At 38.5% G+C, this 25,371-nt stretch overlaps 1 protein-coding gene across 1 annotated transcript in view; it reads right to left on the reverse strand.

The window, feature by feature from the left end:
• The window catches only part of B4GALT6 (beta-1,4-galactosyltransferase 6), a 30,715-nt gene extending 5,946 nt beyond the window's left edge, over positions 1-24,769 (reverse strand). Inside the window, exons 1-6 of the mRNA XM_054645976.2 lie at positions 24,035-24,769; positions 8,532-8,648; positions 8,055-8,168; positions 3,797-3,921; positions 3,187-3,303; positions 2,183-2,370 (exon numbers count right to left, since the gene is read on the reverse strand). Of these exons, the coding sequence (XP_054501951.1) occupies positions 2,183-2,370; positions 3,187-3,303; positions 3,797-3,921; positions 8,055-8,168; positions 8,532-8,648; positions 24,035-24,149 (776 nt within the window). The 5' untranslated portion in view covers positions 24,150-24,769. The remainder of the gene's footprint in view (positions 1-2,182; positions 2,371-3,186; positions 3,304-3,796; positions 3,922-8,054; positions 8,169-8,531; positions 8,649-24,034) is intronic.
• Positions 24,770-25,371: the final 602 nt, after the last annotated feature.

Here is a 25,371-nt window from a genome sequence, read left to right on the forward strand (position 1 = left end):
TACAACACCTTTCCATAAAAGCAAGAGCCTCAAGCTAAGGACATGACCAGGGGCTGAATGTATTCACCAAGGGAAACTGGTTCATGGATTGCCAGCATTAGGTAACATACAGCAAGCTGAACAAAAGGTTTGCAGTAGTGTCTGATTTGCATAAAAGGTGCTCTTAAACTGTAGCTGCAATTAGTATCACACATATGAAACAGAAGTATACCAGGAATTTCAGATGACTGATTTAGACCCATAGTGTTAAGTGAAGTGTTTAGTGAAGTGTTAAGTGAAGCCCTCAAACTATTTATGTTGACACTATTCAACTGAAAAACCCCTCTTTAATCTAATGAAAAATTACAAATCAGTAATGCATCAATTAAATAATTTCAATTTATTACTATATTCTACAGAACTGTTAAAACTCAAGAGAAACAGTTAAACAGTACATATTAAACAGTGAATGGCATGCTGATTTTAAAAAATCATTTTCCAGTTTTTAAAAGCTAAACTTTTGAATCAAAAGGATCTACAGGCTTTCCCATCAGTAAGCAAAAGTATTTGCTAACACATATAATTAAGCAATAAACAGTTGGCCAACATGAAAAGCCTATCTATATAACATACTATGCCCCAGACAATGTGATTTCTAGTCCTCCAAACACTGTCAATCTAAAAAAAATTAAAACATTTAAGTATCTATATTTACTTCCATCAATATTCACTTGCATCCTTAACCCAGAAGCTGCTAGAGTAAAGTAGTTTTCTTTCAGAGGCAGCATACAGTTTCATAAAACAAAGTCTCTCAGGAGACACTTCCAAATTTGGAACCTTCAAGGAGTTAAGACCATCTACAAAAAGATTTACCATTGCTTAGGACACAATTGCCACACTGAATAACTCCAGAATGAAAGGGGAAAGAAAATAGAAATAGACAATAACGTAATTTCTGATCTCTGTGGAAACACAGGACTCAACCAAATCTTAATAGGATGTGGAGAAGATTGCAATTATATTTGCCTTTCAACATGTAACTGAAAGAGCAGGTGTTTTAACCCCCTCCTGCCTCTCAAAAAAACCCACATACATACCTCCAAAATAACCAACAAAAAGATGTTGCCAACCCAAAACCAGACCACCAACCAAAACCAAAACCAACTGGAATATGACAGTTAATGGGACTTTTTGAGGTAATTTTTTATTTTATAAATCTAGTTTTGTTTATACAAAATTTATCAATTTTGTAAATAGTTACCTATGTAGACATTATATAAATGCATAAAATGTTTTATAAGTACATACAAAGATAGATGAAATCTCTTATTTATTCATAAGTGCTTATTTATTTATTTTTAAATACATATTAAATCTTTAAATATTGAACTGCTGATTGGTTGACAACCTGAAGTCCAGACACAGAGCCATGGTTTCAAGGCATTGTTTTTTATCTGTTAATTGGCCAGGTTGTCAAGTAGATAAATTTCACAAATAAAGTCCAGGATAGCAAATACATACATGTAGCAAGCAATAAGCTGCAGCTTTCTGTGAAGTGATTCCAAGAATGTCATGAGATAGCAGAGTGTTAAGAAGCAAGTGGCACATCATTAATGTAAACTGACAGAGGAGAAAGAGGTAAGAAAAGTGCAGGTCCCACTACATTCACCCAATGTCAATCGAGACTGAGAGACAACATAAAAAATGGTCTAGCAGTAAGAAAATCTTCAGTTTAAAAAGCAGTACGAAACAGAAATAAAAGTATGCATTTATCAGAAAATAAAGACACTATTCCTGTGATATTTTGCTGCAGATTTTCTGCTTTTCTTTGGTAACAGCCAGCAGAAGTGTTTTTGTAGCCAGAAATCATTTCTAGTAAGTTAGGTAAGATTTTCCCCCTTGACATACAAAGCCTTTTTTTTGAGACCAACATCATTGCAACAAGCTCAACATTGAAAATAATAAGTATTATCTTCTAATTAGTAACACATCAAATGTAGAAACTAAATTTAAATCTTTCTTTTATTAACTATTCATTTCTGTAAATAGCATGGTAGGAGGCTGCTTTGTTGTTTTCACCTACGTATATAGTATATAATGTCACAGGTGTATATAGTGTATAGTGTATATAGTGTCAGGAAATTCATACTTTTAAATATTTCTGAGTATTTAAGAAATAATGTCAATAAAATTATTTACTTACATGTACATGTACTTGTCCAGCTTTGCTGCAAAATGGCGTGGCATTTCTCCACATCCATAGTAATTTCTGTCATTTTCAGGTAAGTGATCCACATCATGGAATATTATGCAGTCCCAGACAGCATCCTTCATAGCCTCTTTGAAGCCAACATTAAAGAGCATTGCACGATTAAAAGGTTGTGTACCCGTCTTCACACAGAAAACAAAGGAGACATTGTAAAAATCAAGAGGAGACAAAAAATTCCTTACTATGAGAAAAACATACTCTAACACACACACACACAATTGACAATGATGCCTCTTTTGATGGGCAGCTCACACTGGGTTGGCTGCACCCGAGGATGGGGTTTCCCCTCCTGGCTTCCAGTGCACATTGATGGCTCCTGTGAGCCAGGAGTGAGCCTGGCTCCTGCTGCCAAACAGCACCCCCAGATCCCTTTGGGCAGGGCTGCTCTCCAGGCACTCCTCTCCCAGTTTACACTTGTGTCTGGCTTTACTCCATCCTAGGTGCAGAGTCCAGTGTTTTGACTTCTTAAATTTCATCCCATTAATCACTGCCCAGTGCTCCAATTTATCTAGAACCTTCTGCAAGGCATCCCATCCTTTAAAAGTCAACCACAACCTCCCAGCTGGATATTATCAGGAACTTGCTGATGGTGCATTCAGCTCCTGCATCCAGTGAATGTAAGGCCCTGGAACTGAGCCCTGAGGAACACTGCTGCTGACCTACTTTTTTGCCTTGAAAACTTACTACTACAATAGATTCTAAGAGGCCATCTTATTACCTCTATATTACCTTATATAGCCTATATTTGAAGAAAATCATTGTGTATCCGGCCACTGCTCAAGATGAGGAATGGAAATAGAGCTTTACTTTTTCATTTAAAGGAGTAGAAGAGTAGAGTAACAATTTTTAAATTCTGGATTCATCCAATGCTTGGTAAGAATATCAAACCCCTTTTAGTAAGGAATCTTGAAAGTCACTTTTCAAGTAGATGCTGTTACCTGTTCAACAACATAGAAGGCAAATTCCAGCCTCTGCTTCTGCAACATTGGTATCAGATGACGGAAAAAAATTGGAAGATGCTCGTGACGATTCCGAAAAGGAATAAGGATAGCCACCTTCAGAAAAACAAAAAAAATCTATTATATCAGCATTTTAAAATTTTAATTTTTCAATACAGATCAAGTTTCCTATGGCTTTTCAACTTTTACATTTAAATTGGCTCAGTGTTTTACATGTTGGTTCCCCCTAGGAAAGTGTGCTGAGAATTTGCTCAAATAATTAAGAAAAAAAAATTGAGTAAAATGTAAATAAGATTTTCCTTTTATGTTCACTTGCTTCTAGTTATATTTCAAGCAACAGACACATAGGACAGATTTGCATCCATATGATTAAATGTTTAGTAATTACAGCTAATGAACCGTTAAAAGTTCTTGATGATCCATTTCAAATTTTTCTCCTAGCTGGAGTTTCTTCTTGAGCATAGATGGCATACTACAAATACTATAAGATACTACATATATAGCACCAAAGACTGAGTGCTTGCAATGGTAATTTATTCTTATATACCAACAAGAAAAAATAAACCAAAACAGAAAATCAGTGTCTAACCTTCCACCGTGGCTTACAGTCATTTGGTTTCCAGTGTCCTCCTGGTTTAATGTCTAAATCTTTTGAAAACAGTCGCTGAATTTCATCAAAACTAATTTCACTCATATTAACATCAATAAGGCCTCCTAAAGAAAGGAAAAAAAAAGCTTCTATATTAATTTCAATTAAGAAAATTGACATAATGCTACAATGAAAATCAAATATGGACAAATAGCATCAGAAATTTGTAGTAACACCACCTACAGAAAAAAAAGAAACCATTTATACTATCCTCCTTATCTTTAATTCTTACAGAATGAAGTTTTAGTGTTTCCAAAAACAAACATTCCTTCCATGAAACCTATAAACAAAATACTCATTTCAAAGGACACAGAACAAGCAAAGTAATTTAAATTCTGCATCTCTTACAGAAAATTTGGGTTGCCTTTCATTTCAAGTACCACTTAACTATTTTACACCATCTGCACTACTGAACTTTTACTCAAATTCTGGGTGCCTTCCTGCTCCACTTCCACATTAAAGGAAAATGTATCATCACTGCCCTCAACAAACTTCCTCAATTTAAATTTTAGATTATATGCTCATTTCATGTAGAGACTTCATCCACTAATTCACCAATATTTGCTTCAAAGCAATTCATACCAATGGGCAGGATGTGAGAATTACCATTGGTAGAACTAATGACCCCAACAGGAAAAGCATTTGCAAAAGGGTTATTGAATAAAGACCACAATACAATTTAAAATAAATCAGGTTAGTACTTACTATGAGAAAATATTAACATTAGTTGACAGCTGAAAGTTGCCAGTCATTAGCTTATGCATGTGTAAAAAGTTCAACACTGGAAATAATGATTCATAGTAAATACCCTCAAAAGCAATAGAAAGAAGCAAGGAAATCTGGGGAGAAGACTAATGTAATACTCATTAAGCAGAAGTTCAAGTTTTTCTTCAGCAACTACTACACTCTAAATCATCACATAAAAATCTTGCAAGAACTTTCTGGCAAACACCATAAAATATTATTCTTATTTTTGTCCACAAAGTTAAGTATTTTGGTGAGGGATGGTTTAAAGTCAGTCCAAAAATCACTCCATTTTCTCCCATGTGTCCATACACAAAAGATCCTTTTTGTGCCAAATAGACCATTTGTGTCACCAAATTGACTAGTTGTGTAAATCTTTTGAAAATATTGAAATTTTTGGAACAAACTAGGAATAACTATCATTTTCAGAAGAATGTAGAAGATATTGCAAGAGCTATTTTAGTTTGGGATATGATTAAATATAGTACTACTTGCATATGAAGAAGGCAACCTTTTTTAATGTAAAATCATAGGTGAAAAATTATCAACAACAGTACACTATGGAGCTATTTCAAGAGAAGATTTAAAGAAACCCATATCAATTTAATTATTTTAGGAAAAAAGGAAATCTGGCAGTTGCTAAAAGACCTGTATAGATAGACACTAGAACAAGCTAGTCCTACAGAGATTTAAATAAAAATTTTAAAATAATAAAAATAAAAATAATTATTTAAAAATAAGCTTAGAATAATGCATCTGAAACTCTTCAAAAACCCAAAAAAGAAATCTTATGAAATATAGAATCAAGGTCAATCAACAAAGGACTAGTATATAAACATGTACAAAATAAAATTTTAAAAACTAAAAACTAAATTTTTAAAAATCAAGTTCTACTAGCAAGAGACAGAAAAGAAACAAGAGCCTTTCAGTTCAAATACAGAATCTGAAAGAAAAATAAAGATAAATAAAGGTCAATTACCACACCAGAAAGGGAAGGAAATAGCACATGATGTGATTCAGATACCTCAGTATTCTGAGAAAAGTTCAGATGTGATCAGATGACTACAGAGTTTAAATTAGAAAGAAACATCAAATGGTAGAACAGTATTTAGATAAAGCCTTTAGATAAGGGTGCTTCTAACTCCATGGGACATGATGAAATTCCATCCAGAGTGTTTAAAAAGAAGCTATAATAAAACCTGAAGTATTGGTACTACCAAAAGCACACAGGAGATGAGTGAATAGAAATCAGCATTTTTTCCCCTGTCACTGGTGGGGGGCAGGAGAAAGCATCTCTGTAAATAACTGCTCTTATTATTCACTAGTTCCATCAGTGTCTAGCAGGCTGCAATAAAACATATTTATACAACCCACAAAATAAGAAAGCTGAGAAAGTAAAAAACATTTTGAAGAAGAAAATCAGAAAAAAAATTAATTCAACAAATGAGGTAGACACAGAAACCAATAAAGTAAAGTTAATTTAAAATAGTAAAGGATGGTTTCTTACTGAAGGAAAAATGAAGCATGCACAACAAAACAAGCAATATCTGGCTATGCTGCCAGGTAATTTTACAGTTTGTAATGGATTGCACATTAATACGAGCCACCACAATGTAATTGTACAAAGCAGAAGATCTCATCCTGGAATGTATTAACTGCTGCTGTGTGAAAAAAAAAAAAATTTCCAAAACTAATTTGTTTTGTAACTGGGATTTAAGCCAGTTATGATACTTTAGAAAGAAAACAAATTAAGGACAGTCTACAGTGCAAAAATTCAGGAATGACAAGAGCTTTAGAAACTATGCAGTCTAGAAAGGTTGGGATTATCAGTTTATCTCCAAAGGAACAGACAGACAGATTCTTGCACTGCTCTATATCAAAAAAAAGTTGTTTTGCTTACAAATTACAACAGCACTGCCCAACAAGTGGGTTATAACCTGTTCTACTGAGTCATGCAACAAAGGCAATAGCTGTTCCTATTTTAAGAGCCTATGTACTTATGTAATAAAAAAAAATATGATTTTACCATGCTCCTTTCATGATATAAATTTGACAAGCTGATGCAAAGAAGAGGACTTCTATAATAACCTTAGACTAATTAAACATGTCAAAGTATACACAATTCAACACTTTTTTTTGCCTGGCTATCTCACACTTCCTACAACATTTCATTAAAGATCTTCAGAGATGCTTTATTTAGATTATAATTAGAAAGAGAGATGATGATTAAAAAGTCATACATAGAAATCAAAAAGGGAAACCCATATCCCTTGGTTGAAAAGCAACTTATTCAGTGAATTATTTTCTATTAAAATTATTATTTCTCTGTTAAATTAAACAGGATAGAAGAAGTACAGAGCAATTACTAACAAAAAAACCACCACCAACAAAAAAAAGGTGGTAAAAGCAGAGCAGCAACAAGGAGATCTATAGAGAAATTACTGGTAGAATTACTTAGTTTTGAGCTAATCTGACAGAATTCCAACTGCCAGATACCCTGCAAGTGACATTAAAAATACTAATTATATATATTTTTCAATCAGCAAGAATATCACATCTTGTTTCTCTGATTATCCAGATTTGCCATTTGCTGAACTTTTTATGTTTCCAAAAGTAGCTAAAAAATTTGCTATTGAAATAATTTGGTTTTATTTGTTTAGATGTTCTATAATATACCAAAAAGGTGATTTTGAAAGTCAAACCCTATGTCTGGAGGAAAAGAGGTTGAAATAAGGATATTATCATACCATGGAGCTGATTACTACCTGGCTTAAGACAGTTTTCTATATGATTTAGTTTCATAAGCAACAGCAACTGCTCCACACTTTTGGCTCCATGTCTGTATATTTAAAATATAAAACAAAGCTTAGAATCTGACATTATTGAGAAGAAACACAGGTAACATGCACTGTTCCTGTTTTCTTCAACAGATAAACTCAGTTGAGATCAAAAACATATTATAATGGAATCTAGATTATCCTAATAAAATCCCCTCCTTTTCTTTGAAGAAAAATTGCTCAGATTTCAGTTCAGCTGCCAGCAACATGTTTTGGTATGATATGGATCTGAACTGCTATATTAGATATTTAATTAATTGCTCATGCTGAATGACAGCCCACAGATTAAGCCAGGTATCTAAAAGACAAGAGGTTAGAATTCTGGAATGCATTACAAATAACTTCAGAAACTATGTGACATTTTCTCTCTTACAAATCAGTAGTTCAGTTATTTCAAATTAGTAAAGGTGATTAATAGAGACCAAAATTTCAGTAACACATTAGTTACAGGTAAACTTCTGCTAAGCATCATTGTGCATTATTAGATGTATTTTATTCATTAATTTCTGTTATATATTTAGACTCCTAACAATTATATTTTATATTAAAATAACTGTGTTTTGTTTAAAATACAATTTAATTTACCAGATAAACATTAAGGTCACTTTAAAACTTACTCATGTAAGGCAGTTTCTCTGGACAAGGCTGGTAAGGAGAGTAGGTGAAGTTCTCTGGAAGATACATTGTTGTTTGAGCAACACAGTCACTAGAATTGTTTCCTTCAGGATAATCTTAAAAAGAAGAATTGATTTTTGTAAAAACCTATGTTACCCACTGAAATTGTAACTCATCATCATGCAGGTGAAAGCATTAATTTTTAGTTAATAAATTCCTAGCAGCATGATTTTAAAAGCATTTTATTACTCTAGAGGAATAATGGTTAAATACAAGTATCTTTGTTATAGCTAATAGAAATATTTCCTACTGAAGTGAACTGATAAATAGTAACTATTTGACCTTGACTCCAATTTCTGAGAAATAGGATTTGGGTCTAAGTTTTCATAATCGAGCTATGTCATTAATGATTGGCTTTTTGCTTTTTTTAAAAATTGAAAAAAGAGGTCTTTTAAAAAATACATTAAAGATATTCTTACCTGTGCCATTCAGTGTAGTATTTTTGTTAGTGTACAGTCTTATCATGTGTCCTATTGTTTTTACATTTTCTCTCAACATTATACCACGAGCTTGCACCATAAAGAGATACGTGTTTGCTGATAAAACAAAAAAACAATTTTGAATTTTTTTAACTATTGCATTTCCAAATTATTCTAACATACATCTACAATGTGTTCAACATTTTTTACTGTGTCTGAATCCATGGTCAGTGAACAATAATTTTTTGAGATGAAGGTCCACACAGTGAAAACTAACAGCAACAATAGAAAAGAATAAAATGGATTCATAACCATGGCTCTATTCAAACCCAAAAACTACAGACTATCAATACACATTTTATATGACACTTTCATTTCTCTTTAACTAACAAAAAGCAACTGAGAGTGACAAGAAAATTTAATTTACCAATAAAACATTTTCATATGTAGATACATGTCTCATATATAGATCTACAAAAAATAATTGAAATATAGGACAAAAAAAAAGTGTAGAAAATCTTTTAGATCCATATAATGGTTCCTTTTTTACTCGCTAGTTAACACAACTTCCAGTCAAAATGTACTGTTTATTCATTCACTCCAAACAGCTGCTTTGTTATACAACTGTTACAAATCTCTGCCAATCTCAAAGTATTAATGTTTTATAATTATACATGAAATATTTATTATAGACATCAAGAGTGAGTAAATCAACATTCTGAGTAATTAAGTGACTCACTAACAACAACAGCATGAAATATTTCTCTGTCTCAGTCTTGCACCCAAAGCCCCAAATATGATCTCAAGACATTTCTTTGTATTCAATACAAGTTAGTAAGGTAGAAATGAAGCTGCATTTATATCTGAGTGAGCAAATGCCTACTCAGGACTCAAAGAGCTAAAAAAATACTGCAAAGGGAAGGACAAATGTCCCTTACAGAAGGTAGCAAAGAGGGTCAAAGGGATCATCTGTCACTTCACCTACATTAAGCACTCAGTTGTCTGGGGAATATTTGGCTCCCTGTAACTCGTAACCACCCAAACAACAAAAAAATGCTCTGCATCTTTGGGGGCAAGAACTAAACATACCAGGGATGAAAAATAAGTAAAGAGATTAAAGAAAATTATCTCAGAAATTATTAAAGAGATCATTAGAAAATTATGTCAGGAACTCCATCAGATGACTCAGCACCAGTGGCATGACACGAGTAATTCCAGATCAACCAATAATTTCTAATAGCCCAACACAGCGAGTCCAGAGCTACAGAGAGCTGTGTATGAGGGACTGGGGGCATTTCCAGAGGAAAACACAGTGGTTAATTCCACCACATTAGCCAACAATACTACCAACACCCACAGAGATAAAAAAAACAGCTTAATCTTTCAAGGAAAAATATTTCTAAGTCCTACAATAATGTCTTAATTTTTAAATTAATGACTGAGGGGGCTGTCCTTGCTTTCAAAGAACTCTTTATTAAAACAAGGAATGTTGACAGCCAAAAGAGAGGCTCTGAACATGCCAGGTGCCATGCATGGCATGTAATTCTCAAACCCTTGGCCAGCATGACTAACTGCATGAGTTAACAAGAGTTTACATGAGTGTAAAAGTTACTCAGCTGCTACAATCCTGAAGTAGTCTCAACACTTTCTGGCCACCAGAACAGAAGCAAAAAACAAAAAAAAGCTACAACCTTGGCCTGACAACAAGTAGGAAATCCCAGAAGAAAGATTCTTACCAGGATTCAAGACAACAGATAATATTCAGATTTCCTTACACAAAATTTACACAAAAACTTCTCAAAATTTTAACCCGATTCATGTAAAGTAACACACTGTGGTTCCAATTGTTTCATTCCATTTGTAGTTTTCCATTCAGATACTGGGAGTTTTAGGGTGTCCCTACTAAGCATTTCAAGGAATCTGTACAATTCATGAATTCATAAATGAAGTTACCTACTCAAGAAACCTCCTCCTTTTGGAATCAAAATAAAGGCATTTTGATTTGTTCCTCCAAGAACAATTATTTACCTTCAAACAAACAATTTCAAAATTCAAGGTTTTCCTGAAAGTAAAACCATGGGTATATTTGCCTTTCAAATAGGAACAAAAATTCTTAAATAACAAAAAATTTCTTTCTACAAACTTTAATGTATTTTAAATTGGTATCATCTTTTCCCCCAAGTAAGTTAGATACATAGGTACAGATCCCATAGGTACAGCTCTTCTCATCAATATTTTCCTATTTCAACATTAAAATAAAGTCAGTTTTTTAATATAAATCTGTTAGTAAATACTGATTTCAGAGCTAATCTCTGGAAGACTGTGTGCTTTATTCTTCTTTTTAATGTGACACCAAAAGCTAAAGTCACTTGAATGTTTAACTCTGCAGGTTTATAGAGCTTTCAGCAGGTTTATAGAAGGATAATTCACATAAACCAGGTGTGGTAGGTTAATGTGGCCAACAGCTAAGTCCCCACTGAGTTGCTTGCTCACTCCCCTGGAGTGAAATGGAGGAAACAATAAAAAGGGCAAAAGTCTTAGGAACCTGATATAGTAAAGAATGGAGAGTAAGAATTTTCAAACAAGTCCACAATAAAACCAAGAGGCCATGTAAATGTTCTCAATTTTTATGGGAAATGTTACTGCAGTCCAGATAATGTAGACATAAACCTTGGAAAAATAAGATTTTCTGCAAAAGCACCTACATCTTCCCTTTAGTGAAGTACTTACCCCTTCTGACACAGAGTAGAAAATTTGAACAAACACACAAGACCTTTGTGAAAGTTAGAAAAGGCATTTGTCTCAAAATAGACATCATGAAAAGACATAATTGAAAAAACCCAACCAGGTAAAGCCTGCTGCCACCTTGGCTTAAGTATGCAAGAGCTGCTCTTGCTGCCAGGAAGATCCAACCTTGTCATGTTTTTATCAAGTAATTCTTGGAGTCTACCTCCTCTTTCTTGCTGAGCTGCTTGTCAACACACTATCCAACTTTACACAAATAACACAGGAATTCATGAGGAATGAAACATTGTCCTTTCTGGGCAGTCTTTTTCCCACTGCCTGGCTCTGCAGCACAATCACAGTTACAAGGAGTTCAGATCTCCTCAGTTTATTCCACCATCATTCAGTAGCTGCTTAGGTAGCAGCAGATGCTTGAGCAGCCAATTAATTACATCAGAAGCTAAAACATCAGGCAAAAATCAAAGATATTAATTTAGTCCTAAAAACAAATCTCATCTACTGGAACAGGTTGGTTGGCAAAGAGCTGTGACAAAGAGTGCAGTTGAGGTGTCACACCAGCCAGCAGCAACAGCAACAAAGTATTAAACCCTCACAGGCCAAAACAGCAATAGAAACACAGCTTTTCTTCCAGTGTGGTGGGGGATGACTGACAGCAGAAGGCAGCCAGATAAAACTCCAGAAGGATCCTGGTGTGCCCTGATGGCAACTTCCTGCCACAAGTGCCAGAGTCACTGAGAGGAAGTAATCTGCAGAGCCTCATACTTACCAAGGAGGAGGGATTCACTGGGGATATGAAGATCAAAGGCAGCCTTGGCTGCAGAGATCATGAGATGGTGAAGTTCAGGATCCATGGGGCAGGAAGACACAAAAGAAAGCTCACAACCCTGGACTTCAAGAGAGCAGACTTTGGCCTCTTCAAATATCTGTGTGGTGGGGTCCCATGGGATAAAGCCTTCAAGTGAAGATAGGGGCAAGAAAGCTGGGTAATTTTCAGGGACAATATCCTTTAAGCTTACAAGAGATCCATGTCAACAACTATGAAAACAGGTAATATGCCAGGAGGCCTGCATAGATGAACAAGGACCTCCCGTGAAAAAAACCAAACACAAAAATAATTCAGTGGGAGGAAGTAATCTCAGGGAATGTGGGAGGAATACAGAAAAAATACCTGAGCATCCAGGGATGCAGTTAGGAAAGCTAAAGCCCAAATGGAACTGAGTCTGGCCAGGGATGTCAAAGACAACACGAAGCATTTCCATAAGTACAAAGGTGATAAGAAGAAAACTCAGGATAACATGAACCCATTGCTCAGTGAGAAAGACACACAGATAAGAAGTCTGCAATACTGAATGTCACCTTTTCACAGTCTTTATTAACAAGACCACTCTGCACAAAGTCCAACTCCCTGAGACCAGTCTGGAGCAAGGAAGCTGTACTCTTGCCCTTGGTGGAAGAATTAAGCAAACAGGGCACAGGTTAAGTCCGTGGGCCCTTATGGGGTGTACCAAGTGCGCAGGGAGATGGCAGATGTCATTGCACAGCCACTCCTGACCATCTTTGATCAATCGTGATGGGTGGGAGAAATGCCTGAGGACTAGAGGAAAGCAAATGTCACTCCTATCTTCAAGAAGGAAGACCCAGAGAAGTACAGGCTGATCAGCCTCAGCTTGATCCCAGGGAAGGTGATGGAGCAGCTAATCCTGGAAACCATTCTTCAGGTACATAAATGACAAGAAAATCATCAGAAACAGTCAACCAACTGGGAACCTTCTCTGGTGAAGATAGATAAGGAAAGAGCAAGGGGCATTGTCTACCAGGACTTCAGTAAGGCCTTTCACACTGTATCCCATAAGACTCTCATTGACAAACTGTTGATGTACAGGCTGGCTAGGCAAACGGTGAGCTGGATCAAAAGCTGACTGACCAAGCCCAAAAGGTGAGGTCAGTGACCAGTGATGTAGCCCAGGGGTCAATACCAGGTTCATTCCTGTTTAACACCTTCATTAATAATCTGGATGACAGGCAGAACAAAACCTCACAAAGTTTAATTATGACACAAAAGAGGGATAAGTAGCTGATATGCCAAAGGGCCATGCTGCCATCCAGGGGTACCTTAGCAGGCTGGAGAAATGTGCTGACATGGACTTCATGCAGTTCACAAGGAACAGTGCAAATTTCTGCATCTGGGGAGGGAGGAACAACCCCAGACACCAAAATATGCTTAGGGGCATCCAACCGGAAAGCAGCTTGACAGAAGAGGCTCTGGAGGTCCTGATGGACATCAAGCGGAACATGAGCCAGCTGTGTGCTGCAAAGAAGGCCAACAGCATCCTGGGATGCATCAGGAAGAATGCTGTCAGCAGGTCAAGGTGGTCCTTCACAGCCTTCACTCAGCACTGTTCAAGCCACACCTGGTGTAGTGTCCAGCTCTGAGCTCCACAGTGTAATAGAGAACATGGACATCCTGGAGAGCATCCAAAAACAGGCCATGAAGAAGACAAAGGGAGTGAAGCATCGCCTCTGTCAGGAAAGGCTGAGAGAACAGGGATTGCTGAGCCCACAAGAGAAAGCTCAGGGGGTCACATTAATGTGTACAAAGGGCAGGGGTATATGTACACAATGTCTACGAAGGGAAGGTGCAAAAAGGGACAGAGCCAGCCACTTTTCAGTGGTGCTCAAGGACAGAACCAGAGGCAGTGGGTACAAACTGAAACACAGGATGTTCCATCTGAACACCAGGAAACACTTCTATATTGTGAGTGGGACAGAGCACTGGCACAAGTTGCTCACAGTGGTTGTGGAGAATACCCTCAGAAATATTCTAAAGCCTTCTGGACAAGGGCCTGAGCAATTGGCTCCAGGTGGTACTTCTTGAGTAGGGAGGTTGGACTAGATAAACTCCAGAGATCCCTTTCAACCTCAACTAATCTGTGATTTTTCATCTACTTTCATCTTTCTGCATTTGTACCAACCATCGCTGTCACAGTGCAAGGCAAAGCATAAACCAGGAAGGCAAAATTTCACATGTAACCAAAGAAAACATCTATCAATGTAACACCTAGGAGCAATTTTATTCATATTCTTCTTATTTCACTGTACATGGTTCATAATAAGTAAGAAAGAGAATTTCTGGCTCAAGAAACATAGAATCCAGGCTGTCACACAGTTTACAGGTTAATCAGATGGAAAGTGCAGTGAGAAATATAAGACAACACACACCTATAGTACACCTTGGAGTCAATACTATACTGTGTTCCATCTCAAGCAACTGCAAGTGTCAGCTCAGAGCTCATAACTAATTCAGATGAAGTTTTCCTATCAATTGATCCAGCTCTGCATTAGCTATCATGAACACACAGCCACATGTCAATAATCAAAAGTGCTAGTTTTAGGGCATTATTTAAAACTTATTCTAATAACACACATTACGGCATTATAGGCATCATCCTGTATTTCAGAGGGCATATTAAAAGTATCAGATGAATCATTTTTTCTCTCAAATTTTTATAGCTCACTAGTTATTAATAGTTTTATGTGCTAGACTGTTGGGAGGGCAATGCATGAATTCTAAAAGTATTAAAAAAAAAAAGCAAAAATGGCTCAGTGTTTTATATCAGATGACTTTTTGTTATTTAAGTATTCACTTGAAGACTATTTACTCCTTTTTTTAAAGAAAATTATATCATTCACAGATTACTCTTTGTTAGGGAATCAAGCTCCTTCCAAGCAGTACACCAAAAAATCAAAGCACTTCTCACAATACTGCTTTAGTTTATCATCCCACAATTTCACAGGAAAAGCACAAGACTTATTTTTATATAGAAACTTAGTAAGTTATCATGCTGTACTCGTACACCAAAGCACAGAAAAATATGCCTCGCGCTTAGAAGAAACCAGTGTAGTAAAATATACAACAGGACAAGCGAATTTGAAACTGGGTCAATGATTGACATTCTGAACAGGACTAGGAAGTTAGAAATGTGATGACTTTAAAAACATAGAAGAGTATTAATTATTACCAAAAATTATTTTTAAATGCCAAAAAAAATGGACAGACTTGGAGGCCACAAATTTGATTTTCAAATGCAGCTTTTATTCTGCCAAAGCAAAACCAGAAATCCAAGGCCAAACAAACCCAACAACATGGAAAAAAGCACTATGTCAAGAATATTTTCAAAGCAATTAGCAAAAAGTTAACATGCCCCTTAAAAAAAAAAAGATAATCTATCAGAGCAGTTATAACATCATTCACTGATCTTTCTGGGGGAAAAAAATGCTGAAAAACTCAGATAGGAAATATTTCATAGAGAACCCATGGATTCTGCAAGATCCAAATGCAGTAAATATGGCTTTACAGGCAACAGGTCTTGACAAATGACCATTGCCCCTGAAGTTACTCATCTGCTAGTCAACACCTGTTTTCATGGGACTTATGAAAAGCACATTCAACATATTGCATAAAAATTGGTATAGATTCAAACAGGTTAAAAGAAAGGTCTCCACTAGTAATTGTAAATGGGGAATCATCTCATGGGAGCATTTCTAGAACAAGTCCCACGTGAGTCTCTTCTTATCACAAGGTTATGGGATACTGTTCTCAGCAATACTGGAGTTAGAAATACGCTATTGGCAGAGTTCACATGTGGCAAATTAACATAGAAGTGTTAAAGATTAAATTCTATGATTAATCTAAATAAACAGTAAATAGATTGCTGAGATTGCTTCTGAAATATAACAGTTAGAATTCCAGGAGCTAGAATATTTTCTGCAGTATAATGACTTTAGTCTGTGAAACTGATTCATTAAACAATTTATCTGTGAAGGACAATACCCCAAGTAATGTAAGACTGCTGTAAACTGGTTCCTATTCAAAAATGGAAATCTACAACAAACATCAATAAATACTATTGCAAGTGTCCAACTTCCTTAGCACTGTATTTATTTTTACACATTTGTTGTTAATCAGAAGTTGTTTTTAAAACAGATACAACAGCATAAAAAAAGAAAAAATTTTGTGCCTTGAAATATATTCTTTATTTCATTTGTTTTTCAATATTCAATGGCAGTTTTGCACTATTTGTAAAATAATAATAAATCCAATCTAATTTCAGAGGGATAGGGAGACTGCATTTGAGTCTGTATATGTATACATCCTTATAAGAAAAATATCTTAGAAAGACATAAATCACCTCAATCTGTTGAAAAAAACAAAAGCTACCAGTGTTTCTGGTGGCTAACAGTGATCTTTCAAATGCTGTAGATGGATAAATCTGTATCAGCTGCAACAGAGAAGCTCCAAATTGGTTTTTTTAATACTTCAGACAACCTCTTCAATGTCTGAAGTATTAAAATATTCCCTGCAACAGTGGATATGTCAATGGATGAGTCCTCTGACTGCAAGTCTGAGGAACTGGATAAATATCAGTTCACTGTTTATTGGGAGACAGCAAATGAGGGGATCTCCATTCACAATGAAAAAATTGAATCAAAATTTCTTTCTCTAACAGTAGTTTTAAGCATGATAAAGGATAAAATGTTCAATAAAACTTCTAACATAAAATGTTCAATAAAACTTCTAACATACTATTCTATACTCTCAGGCTATTAGTTGATTATACAGTAAGCTGTAGAATAATTCAATAAACACACAATGAACTGAAGGTAAAGAAGGACGAGCACAAATCTAAGAAAGTGAACTGACCATTGGCAATACCTTACAAAAAAGCATCTTTTGTATTTTAAAGTCCTGAAACCAATCTCTGCACTGTGCTCACAAGAATCTAGCCCTGGATCCCACACAAAGCATAATTATTTCATGCTGCTCCCCATAATACGATTGCATAATTTGAATACAAAAGATTACCTAAGAGTAAGAGCTATAGAAAAGCAAGTAAAAATAGTAACTTGTAGAAATAGTCTTATTTATCAAAAGCCAGTAGATAAGCTATATTTCACCACAGACAGATGTGGAAATGGTTAAAGCTTTGGCCCTGTCAGTAAGGCATCACAATTCAGATAAATGTCCCCAGGGTATACAATCTCTCCTTCTCAACCCATGAGAAGAATGCATTCAAATAACTGGCTGGCTAAAGTGAAAATTCATTTCACATGAAGTCTCATAATTACTTTGTCCTTGTGAAGTTAGCTGCACACCATAAGTACCTGGTTTATTTCTGTTTTCTGACTAAGAACAACATCACAAAATGTATACTGATTGAAATCTTATGCAGGCAAGTTCCCTGACAAATAACAAGTAATACCTAAGGGCTTTAGGAAAACTATCAGATAAAAATGCAGAACAACTGATTGAGAAATAAATATGCATGTTTAGTCAAAGTTAATCTGTTGGTAAAAGTGAAAGACAGTCATGAATGACAGAGCTACAATAATTTATTCAGCATCAAGTGCTAGGAATGACTGTGCTGGGCCAACATAATGGAAAAGTCTTTGCACCTCCCAGACCAAGGGAGAAAATGTACCCATGACACTGCCCAAGTTCAGTTGGTTCAAGGAGCTCAAGCGCTTAGTCAGAATGCTGAGGAACATTTGATCACTGGAAATCAGAGATCAAGCAGAGTGTTTAAATCTCCATTTCCCCTCTGCACAAGAGAAAAAAAGTCCCTATCAATCAGAAAGTAAACCACAATTTCACAGGTAAAGAATTTGATGGTAATTTGTGGAAGTGACATGAAAAACTGCAATGCAAGCAAGAAGAAGACCTCTGCAACTAATGAAAGTACTCCTGCTCCAAATGAAGCCTTTAATAACAGGAGAACTTTAATAATGGAATATAGCTGAAAATAGCTCCCAAACAACTACCAGTTCTGTAGTACAGGCATTTCCCTGCAGAAATATAAAACAATGGGACAGACAAGTTTCATTTACTCAAGAAACTTGTAAAAGACCCATGATAATAATTCCCTAGAAAGAAATAAAAGAAGGCAATAACAAGGAAAGAAAAATACTAACATGAACATCTACCACACCCTGCAAAAACTCATCAGCCTTTTATCAGATACTTCCACACAGCATGAGAAACAAGCAAGTTATATTAGTCCTATTTCATGGCAGCCCTAGATCTGCATTAAACCTATACAGAGGCTCTATTACAAAACCCTCAGACAAGGTATTACCAGCCCCCTATCATTGTGGCAAGCACAGTCAACAGTATCCTGCCCTGTACTGGCAACAGTATAACCAGCACATCCATATCAGCTACAGTTGTCTCTCTTCAGCTTGTAAAATCATATTTGTCCAGTTTGGGCATCGCAGTAAGAACCAAATATTAATACCAGAACAAGTCCAGAGGAAACCTTCCAAAATCAAGCATATTATGTACAAGCAGAAACTAAAATAAATGGGTTTGCTCAGTCTGAAATAGAAATGGCTAAGAGCAGGGTACTTTTTTTTTTTCTGTCTTCAGCGATACAGTACTCTTGTTAAGAGAAGACTAAATTGAACACTTGAAAGTAGTCAGTCAAAAGACACAAGGCAATGAACATAAGGTGAGATATTACAATTACATATTACAATTTTCTCACAGTTGTCTGACACTGGAACAGGTTTCCCAGAGAGACAGCAAAACTACATCCCCGGATTTATTCAAAAACTCAAGTGGACACGACACTGAGCAATTTGATCCAGTAGGATCTGCTTTCAGCAGGAGGTTGGATCAGGTGACTTCCAGGTGCCCCTGCCAATCTAAATTATTCTGTAATCAAACAGCAAGTCTTTAGAAATGCCACAACTGCCACAGATGCCAGGAACAAAGGATACCAGCACAAAGGCTGTGCCCATATTTATGGGCTCAGCACCTGAAAGCCATGATAAGCATTTATCTTGCTCATACCATTTTCAGGACTCTTTTCTATTTCTGCACAAGTTCAAAAAGGAGTGATATCATTCTTCCTATTAGGAAAACTAGCAACAGAACAGGAAATAGATTTATATAAAATTGGGAGCTAAAACCAATAGAGATTATTCCAAGTTCCATGCAAGCTGCACAGCTGCCTTTTGCTTAGGACTGACAAAAAAGCAGCAAGATTTTAATAAAAGAAGCAGAAGACCATAAGAGAGAAAACATTAGCTGTTTTTTCCTCTTCAAACTCATTTCACCCTTCACAATTCTTAGTTACTGATGTCAAAGCAGACTGCATCTTCTTTGATCACTGCACTGTTTCATAACCAGTTCTTATTTGAACTGCATAGGTCATTACATCCAAGGTAGACAAGCTACAATCTCAGAATGAGCTGAGTTGGAAAGGACCCATCAGGACCATGGAGTGCAACTACTGACCCTGCACAGGACACTCCAAGAATGTCACCATGTGCCTGAGAACATTGTCCAAGCACTTCTTGAACTCTGTCAGGCCTGATGCTGTGACCTCTTCCCTGGAGAGCCTGTTCCAGTACTCAAGCACTCTCTGGCTGAAAAACTAGACTGCAATCGACTACAATATGAAGAGCTCTAAGATACTCTTCCTCCCAGTCTGGCAAAGGTTCTCTGCTGCAACAAGACAGAAAGGAATAACCCAGGGATGAATAAGAGATCATTTTCTGAGATCTGTCCAATGTAATTTCAGTTATAATGCTGAGAGCAAATGGGAAAAACAGGGAAAAAGGAAAAAAAAATGTCTCTTGCAATACTCAGATTGGTTTGGCAGTGAAATTAGACCAGCAAATGCTCTCCCTTGGTCACCATTGCCTTGTTAATTTGTCTTATTCTCCTAATCTTTAGATCCTTTCCACGATGTAAACTCAAACCTACAAATGGGTTCTGGATGGCTGTCAGGACCAGACATAAATTATTTGAGTCCCTTTTATTACTACTTTTATCTATAACACTGAAAAAATCCCCATGTTGGTGCCAAATATTCCTGCTCTTATCTAGCCTCTTCAGCCTTTAACTAATACATGAATATTTGCAACTTTCAATGAAGTTGCAGAATCACAGGCTAGTAATTCAAGATCAGAAATTTCAGTTTCTGCTTTAACCAGAGAAGCACAAAATGAACTACTGTCACAAAAGTGGTCTTTCTGGAGAAGCAGCACCTCTTATCTGCTTTTATTAAATACTCGAGACTATTCACAGAAGTATCATTAACATTTAAATGATTTCTTTTAAGTTTTAAGCATTTTAAATGTTTTTGACCATTTTAACTTGCCATCCTATCTATTAAGGTTTTCCTCTGAAACATCCACTGAATTAAACAGGAAAAATTAAAATTAGAAAAATAGTTGTCTTCTCTAATTAATAGTTAGAAATCAATCTGCTCTTGTGTTTCAGCTCCTCTGACTATCAAAAGACTACCAGGGTGCTGAGGTAGGGTTGCAATCACCTCTACCTCATCCAATCATCTGTGCTTACAGAAAAGGGAAAAGCAGGCACATGAACAATCCCAACATAGTGTATGAATTCTTCTCAACCGTTTAAACCATATATTTTTATATTAATTACAGTACTATATGTCTTCATCTCAAAACACAGAACCACATCTGAAAACATGAAAATGTGGTTTTCCTCCCCTTGTATTCTGAAGTACATGGAATAATAAAAGCTTCTGTTTCCCAAAGAACTAACATTCTGAGAGGTCTTTTCAAAAACAGAACAGTGATATTATTGCAATATCTGGAATTATGGTGCAAATGAAAACTTTTAAATATTAGACAAATAATTAAATACCTTAATATAAGCAATTACGATTTCTTTCCTCTAAACAAATTGTCAATACTTCAAGTTGATCTAAACTCCATTTGTTACAAAATTTGCAGTTTTGTCAAAAAAAAATGCAGTAACTCTATTTTCTAAATAGTTTGAAAGACAGAGGGAATGTGATAGTGACCTCTTTGAGAATTCTTCCAGTGCTAAGGGCTTACATGTGCAGATGTCTTTTCCCTTTGATAAGCCATGAATTGCTTATTGCGGGGGACTCCCACTCCATTAGCCCATAAGAATTCAAAATTTCAGTCAACTTTGACATCTCACAAAACCATTCTGCTGCATAACTCGTGTATTTTTCCTCTCCCACCTTCCAGTACACTGCTGCTCTATAAAACATTCAGGAGTCCAACTTCTCCTCTCTTTTCAGTTCCTCTGACTACCACAAAGAGAAGCTAGCCACAGAACAGCTCCAGTTCCCAAACACAATTAATATTTTCTTTGTCTCTGACATTGTGCCTTGTAGCTTGTTGAGGAAGAAAATGTTCTGGTGAACTAAAATATCTTCAGTAAAACACATCTTTACATATAAATTACAACAGATCCCAACCATTTATGACTTAGATGCAGAACACTTTTAATGAAAAGCTGCTAACAGGTAAGGTAGCTGAGCTTCAATAAGAAACCTTTAGCTTTCCTTCTCTCCACACACACACACACTCAGCCTTGACTTAGATGCATCTATTTCATTACACACAGTAAAAAGGTGCAAGTACAGTGAAATATTCTATTCTATCACAATATGCAAATGCCATGAGCATAGAGCATAAGATTATTAGATGAATCATCTGCCTGTAAACTTGGGTGTTCCTAAGTGCTTTGAGAATCTCCTGTTCTTGCAACTTACATTTCCACTATACTGCCAGGAAGTAAGATAATATCTGACTTTCTTTCTCTCCATTCCACACAGTAACATTTTAAGGAGCAATTCCAGGGAAATCAGCATTTTACATCTGCAGGCTGATAGGCTGAGATGTAAAACTTTCCTACTGCCCTTCACCATTTTCTATATTCTCTTCCCCAGAATCTTTCAGACCTGCACAGGACAGCAGCATTTCAAGATGGACCTAAGAAGTGCCACAGACAAGGAATAAGTTCATTATTGCCTGGTTTTGACTTAAGCTGGATGAGTTCACACCACCAGTGGGTACAGTTAGGGCAGCACAGCATTGATCAGTGGCTGGAAAGAGCTGTAATCTCACAAACTCATGTAAGTACCCAAGATTTTTGCATTATTAAACCACATCTTGAAAGGGCCAACTACAGTATTTGTGTCTGAGACAACAAGAGAGACTAGTTTGAGTATGATTCTTTTTTCCCTCAGTGTTGATCAGATCTAATTAACCTACCCCAGGAACACTTTTGGTACATACTATTGATTTCATTTCATTCCTGGTACAAAGGAAGCTGAAAAGATATGTAATGCCCAATAGCTGAGCAGAAAGATGAAGTCAGAAATTTAAAGTCTCATCACTAAAGGCTCTGATTCTGAGCAAGGTACTGCATAAGCCTTGCTTAGTGAGACAAGGTTCTTCCTAACAAAGTACCCATTGGCAAGAAACATTTAAGTAATAAAGTAAAACTACAGCTGCATACATTATGTTAGATGTTACAAGTTTCACTTACAAAGATGTATAAACTGCACTCTGCTATTTAAATCATGCATCAATTACTTGCAATTAAAGTCTACTTTATATATGTGCCCTGCACCAGCATCTCAAAGACCCAAGATGTCTAAGTGGACATCAGCATCATTCTCACTTGGAAGACTACATCAGATCCCTTTCAGCAGGAAAACACTGACAGACAAGAAAGTTCTGAACTCTAACCCTATAAATATTATATATATCCTAGTATTTTTTTGTATTTACTTGAACTAGAAAAATAATTGGCAGACTTGTCAATATTGTAGGAAGTACATAAGGAAAACCACAGAATGATAGGTGGGCTATTTAGAACTATTTAAGTATAGAAGCAACAACTGCACCTTGAAAGTGTTTACAAGTTAAATATGAGATAGTGAACAGGAGGGAGCATAAAGACACAATCAACAGGAAACAATTCCTGAATATTCAGTGATCACATCAGTGTGGATATTTTGTAGTCATGACTGCAGAGAGAAGTTTTAAGCACCAAGGATGAAGAGAGAGATGATTTGGCAAGTATTTAGGTAACACCTGATAAGCAAGGAGATGTGCAGAAATATGTGGCAACGTTCCCTGGGGAAAAAAAGGAAAACGTTCCCTAATCAAGGAACACACAACACAAGGAAATCCCACAGAGCACCATACAGGATATCACTGGCCTTAGCTCTAGGTTAATGCTAACCAGTTGTAAAAGGATCATCCACTGAGAGAAAGCCTGATGGTCTCCCAGTAACAGCAGAAGAGCGAACTAAGGAAACCAGCAATTTTTTGGTTTGTGTTAGAAACAAACTTGAGCAGTTGCTTTATGAAGCTTCTTCTAAATCAGAGGGTTTGTCTCCCTCTGAAGTAGTTCCTTCAGAAGTGGAAGAGTTACCAAACTGTAAAACCTGTGAAGAGAGAGAGAGAGAGAGATCCCTCTAACAGAAGTAAAAACAAATATTCAAACTGGTTCTTCATTTTTATTCACATGGGCTTTATTATTAATGCAGTTACTAACAATCTGAAAGATTAATACATTTAAGTGACTCCAGCAGTTTTGCAGTTCTTTCCCAATTCATACCACTGTAACACGACGAAACGCTGAGCCGCTTCAGTGCCTCGCTTTGCCAGCCGGAGAAGCAAGGGCAGCATCCACCTACCTCGCGATGGCAGATGAACCTTCTAGAGCGTTTGAAAGCAGCAGAACAAAGATGCGGGATCCGCGCACGTTACCGCCGCCCCCGCCGGCCGCCCCGACCCTTCCCGGGCGGGCGGGATCGCGTTCCGACAGCCGAGCCGCCCCTCGCCCGGCGCCGCCCGTGCCCTCCCCGCCGCGGTGACAGCCCGGGGGAGGCGGGCGCGCCCCCCGCCACCGCCCTCACCCCCGCTCCCCGCGGGGGCGGCTCCGTACTCACCGATCCCGGGGGCCACATAGATGAAGTAGAGGCAGGACGAGGAAAAGGAGAAGAAGAAGATGAAGGCGAGCATGGAGCGGTTGGAGACGCGCAGCACCTTCCGCAGCAGTGGCATCCTCCCGCCGCGCCGGCCGCCGGCCGCTCCGCTCAGTCCCGGCGAGCCGCGGCGGCGCTTCCTAGGGGGAGGCGGCCCGCTCCTCCCATGGATCGGGCGGCGAGAAGGTGACGAGGGGGCGAGGGGAGCTCCCGCCCTCCGTCCCCGGGAGCGGGACTGGCAGGGGCAGCGCCGCGGCGTGCGGAGGAGGGCGGGCGGCGGCGCTTTGTGGCCGCTCCTGCTGTCTCCTCGCGGGCGGCAGCAGCGGCGATGCCCGCCCGCCTCCGCGCTGCGCCTCCGGGCGGGCTGAACCGCCGCCGGAGGGAGGGGCTCCCTTAGCGCTGCCGCGGGGCTCGGGGAACGCTCCCGCCGCTGCTCACATGCCGCCGGACGCCGCGGCCACCCGCGCTCCCGCCTGCAGTCCCCGTACTAGCGGCGGCGGCGGCCGCAGCAGCAGCAGCATCCCCGCTGCGGGCGAGCAGAGTCACCTTCGCGCTGCGCCCAGCCCAGCCCAGCCCGGCCCGGCCCGGCCCCACGGCTCCCGCGCCGCCCCGCACCGGGAGGAGCCGCCCCGCACCGGGAGGAGCCGCGCGGCCGCTGCGGCGGTTGTGGCGCGCGCGAGCCCCGGCGCGGCGGCGGCACTGCGGGACTGCAGCGGGCGGGCGCGCGCCAGCCCCGCCCCCGCGGCCCCGCGGGCCAATGGGAGGCGAGGGAGAAGCGAGCCCGCGGCCGCCGATTGGCTGTTGCGCGCGCACCGTTGCTATCAGCGGGCTGCGGAAGGGGGGCAGGGAGTCGTGAGGCGGCTCGGCCGGGCCCCGCGTCCCGCCCTGCCCGCCCGGCGCTCCCGCTGTGTCCGGCAGGCATGCGTGCATACCTTCTCCGTGTCCAGTCACCTCGGCCTTGTGCAGAACACAAGGGGCCGGGTTTCCGTCCTGCCCGTGCCTACTTTCGAGCGCTGGTGCCCTCCCTTCCCTTCCCTTCTTCAGGTGGCGCTGCCGCTGTGCCACGGGTGGATGTCGTTGTGCTTCCAGCTGTTTTAATGCAGAGCGGTTGGAAACGGGAGTCAGGGCTGGCAGCTTCTCTCATATGAGAGGCTGCAGGAGCTGGGCCTGCTTAGTCTAGAGAAGAGGTCTGAGAGGGGAACTCGTTAACAACATCTCAAGGTGGCTGTCAGGAGAATAGTTGAGATATCTGAGAATGCCAGATTCTTCCCAGGGGTGCCCAGCGACAGGACAAGGAGTAA

This window comes from Agelaius phoeniceus, chromosome 1 (assembly GCF_051311805.1).
Source record: "Agelaius phoeniceus isolate bAgePho1 chromosome 1, bAgePho1.hap1, whole genome shotgun sequence".
Classification (NCBI taxonomy): Eukaryota; Metazoa; Chordata; class Aves; order Passeriformes; family Icteridae; genus Agelaius; species Agelaius phoeniceus.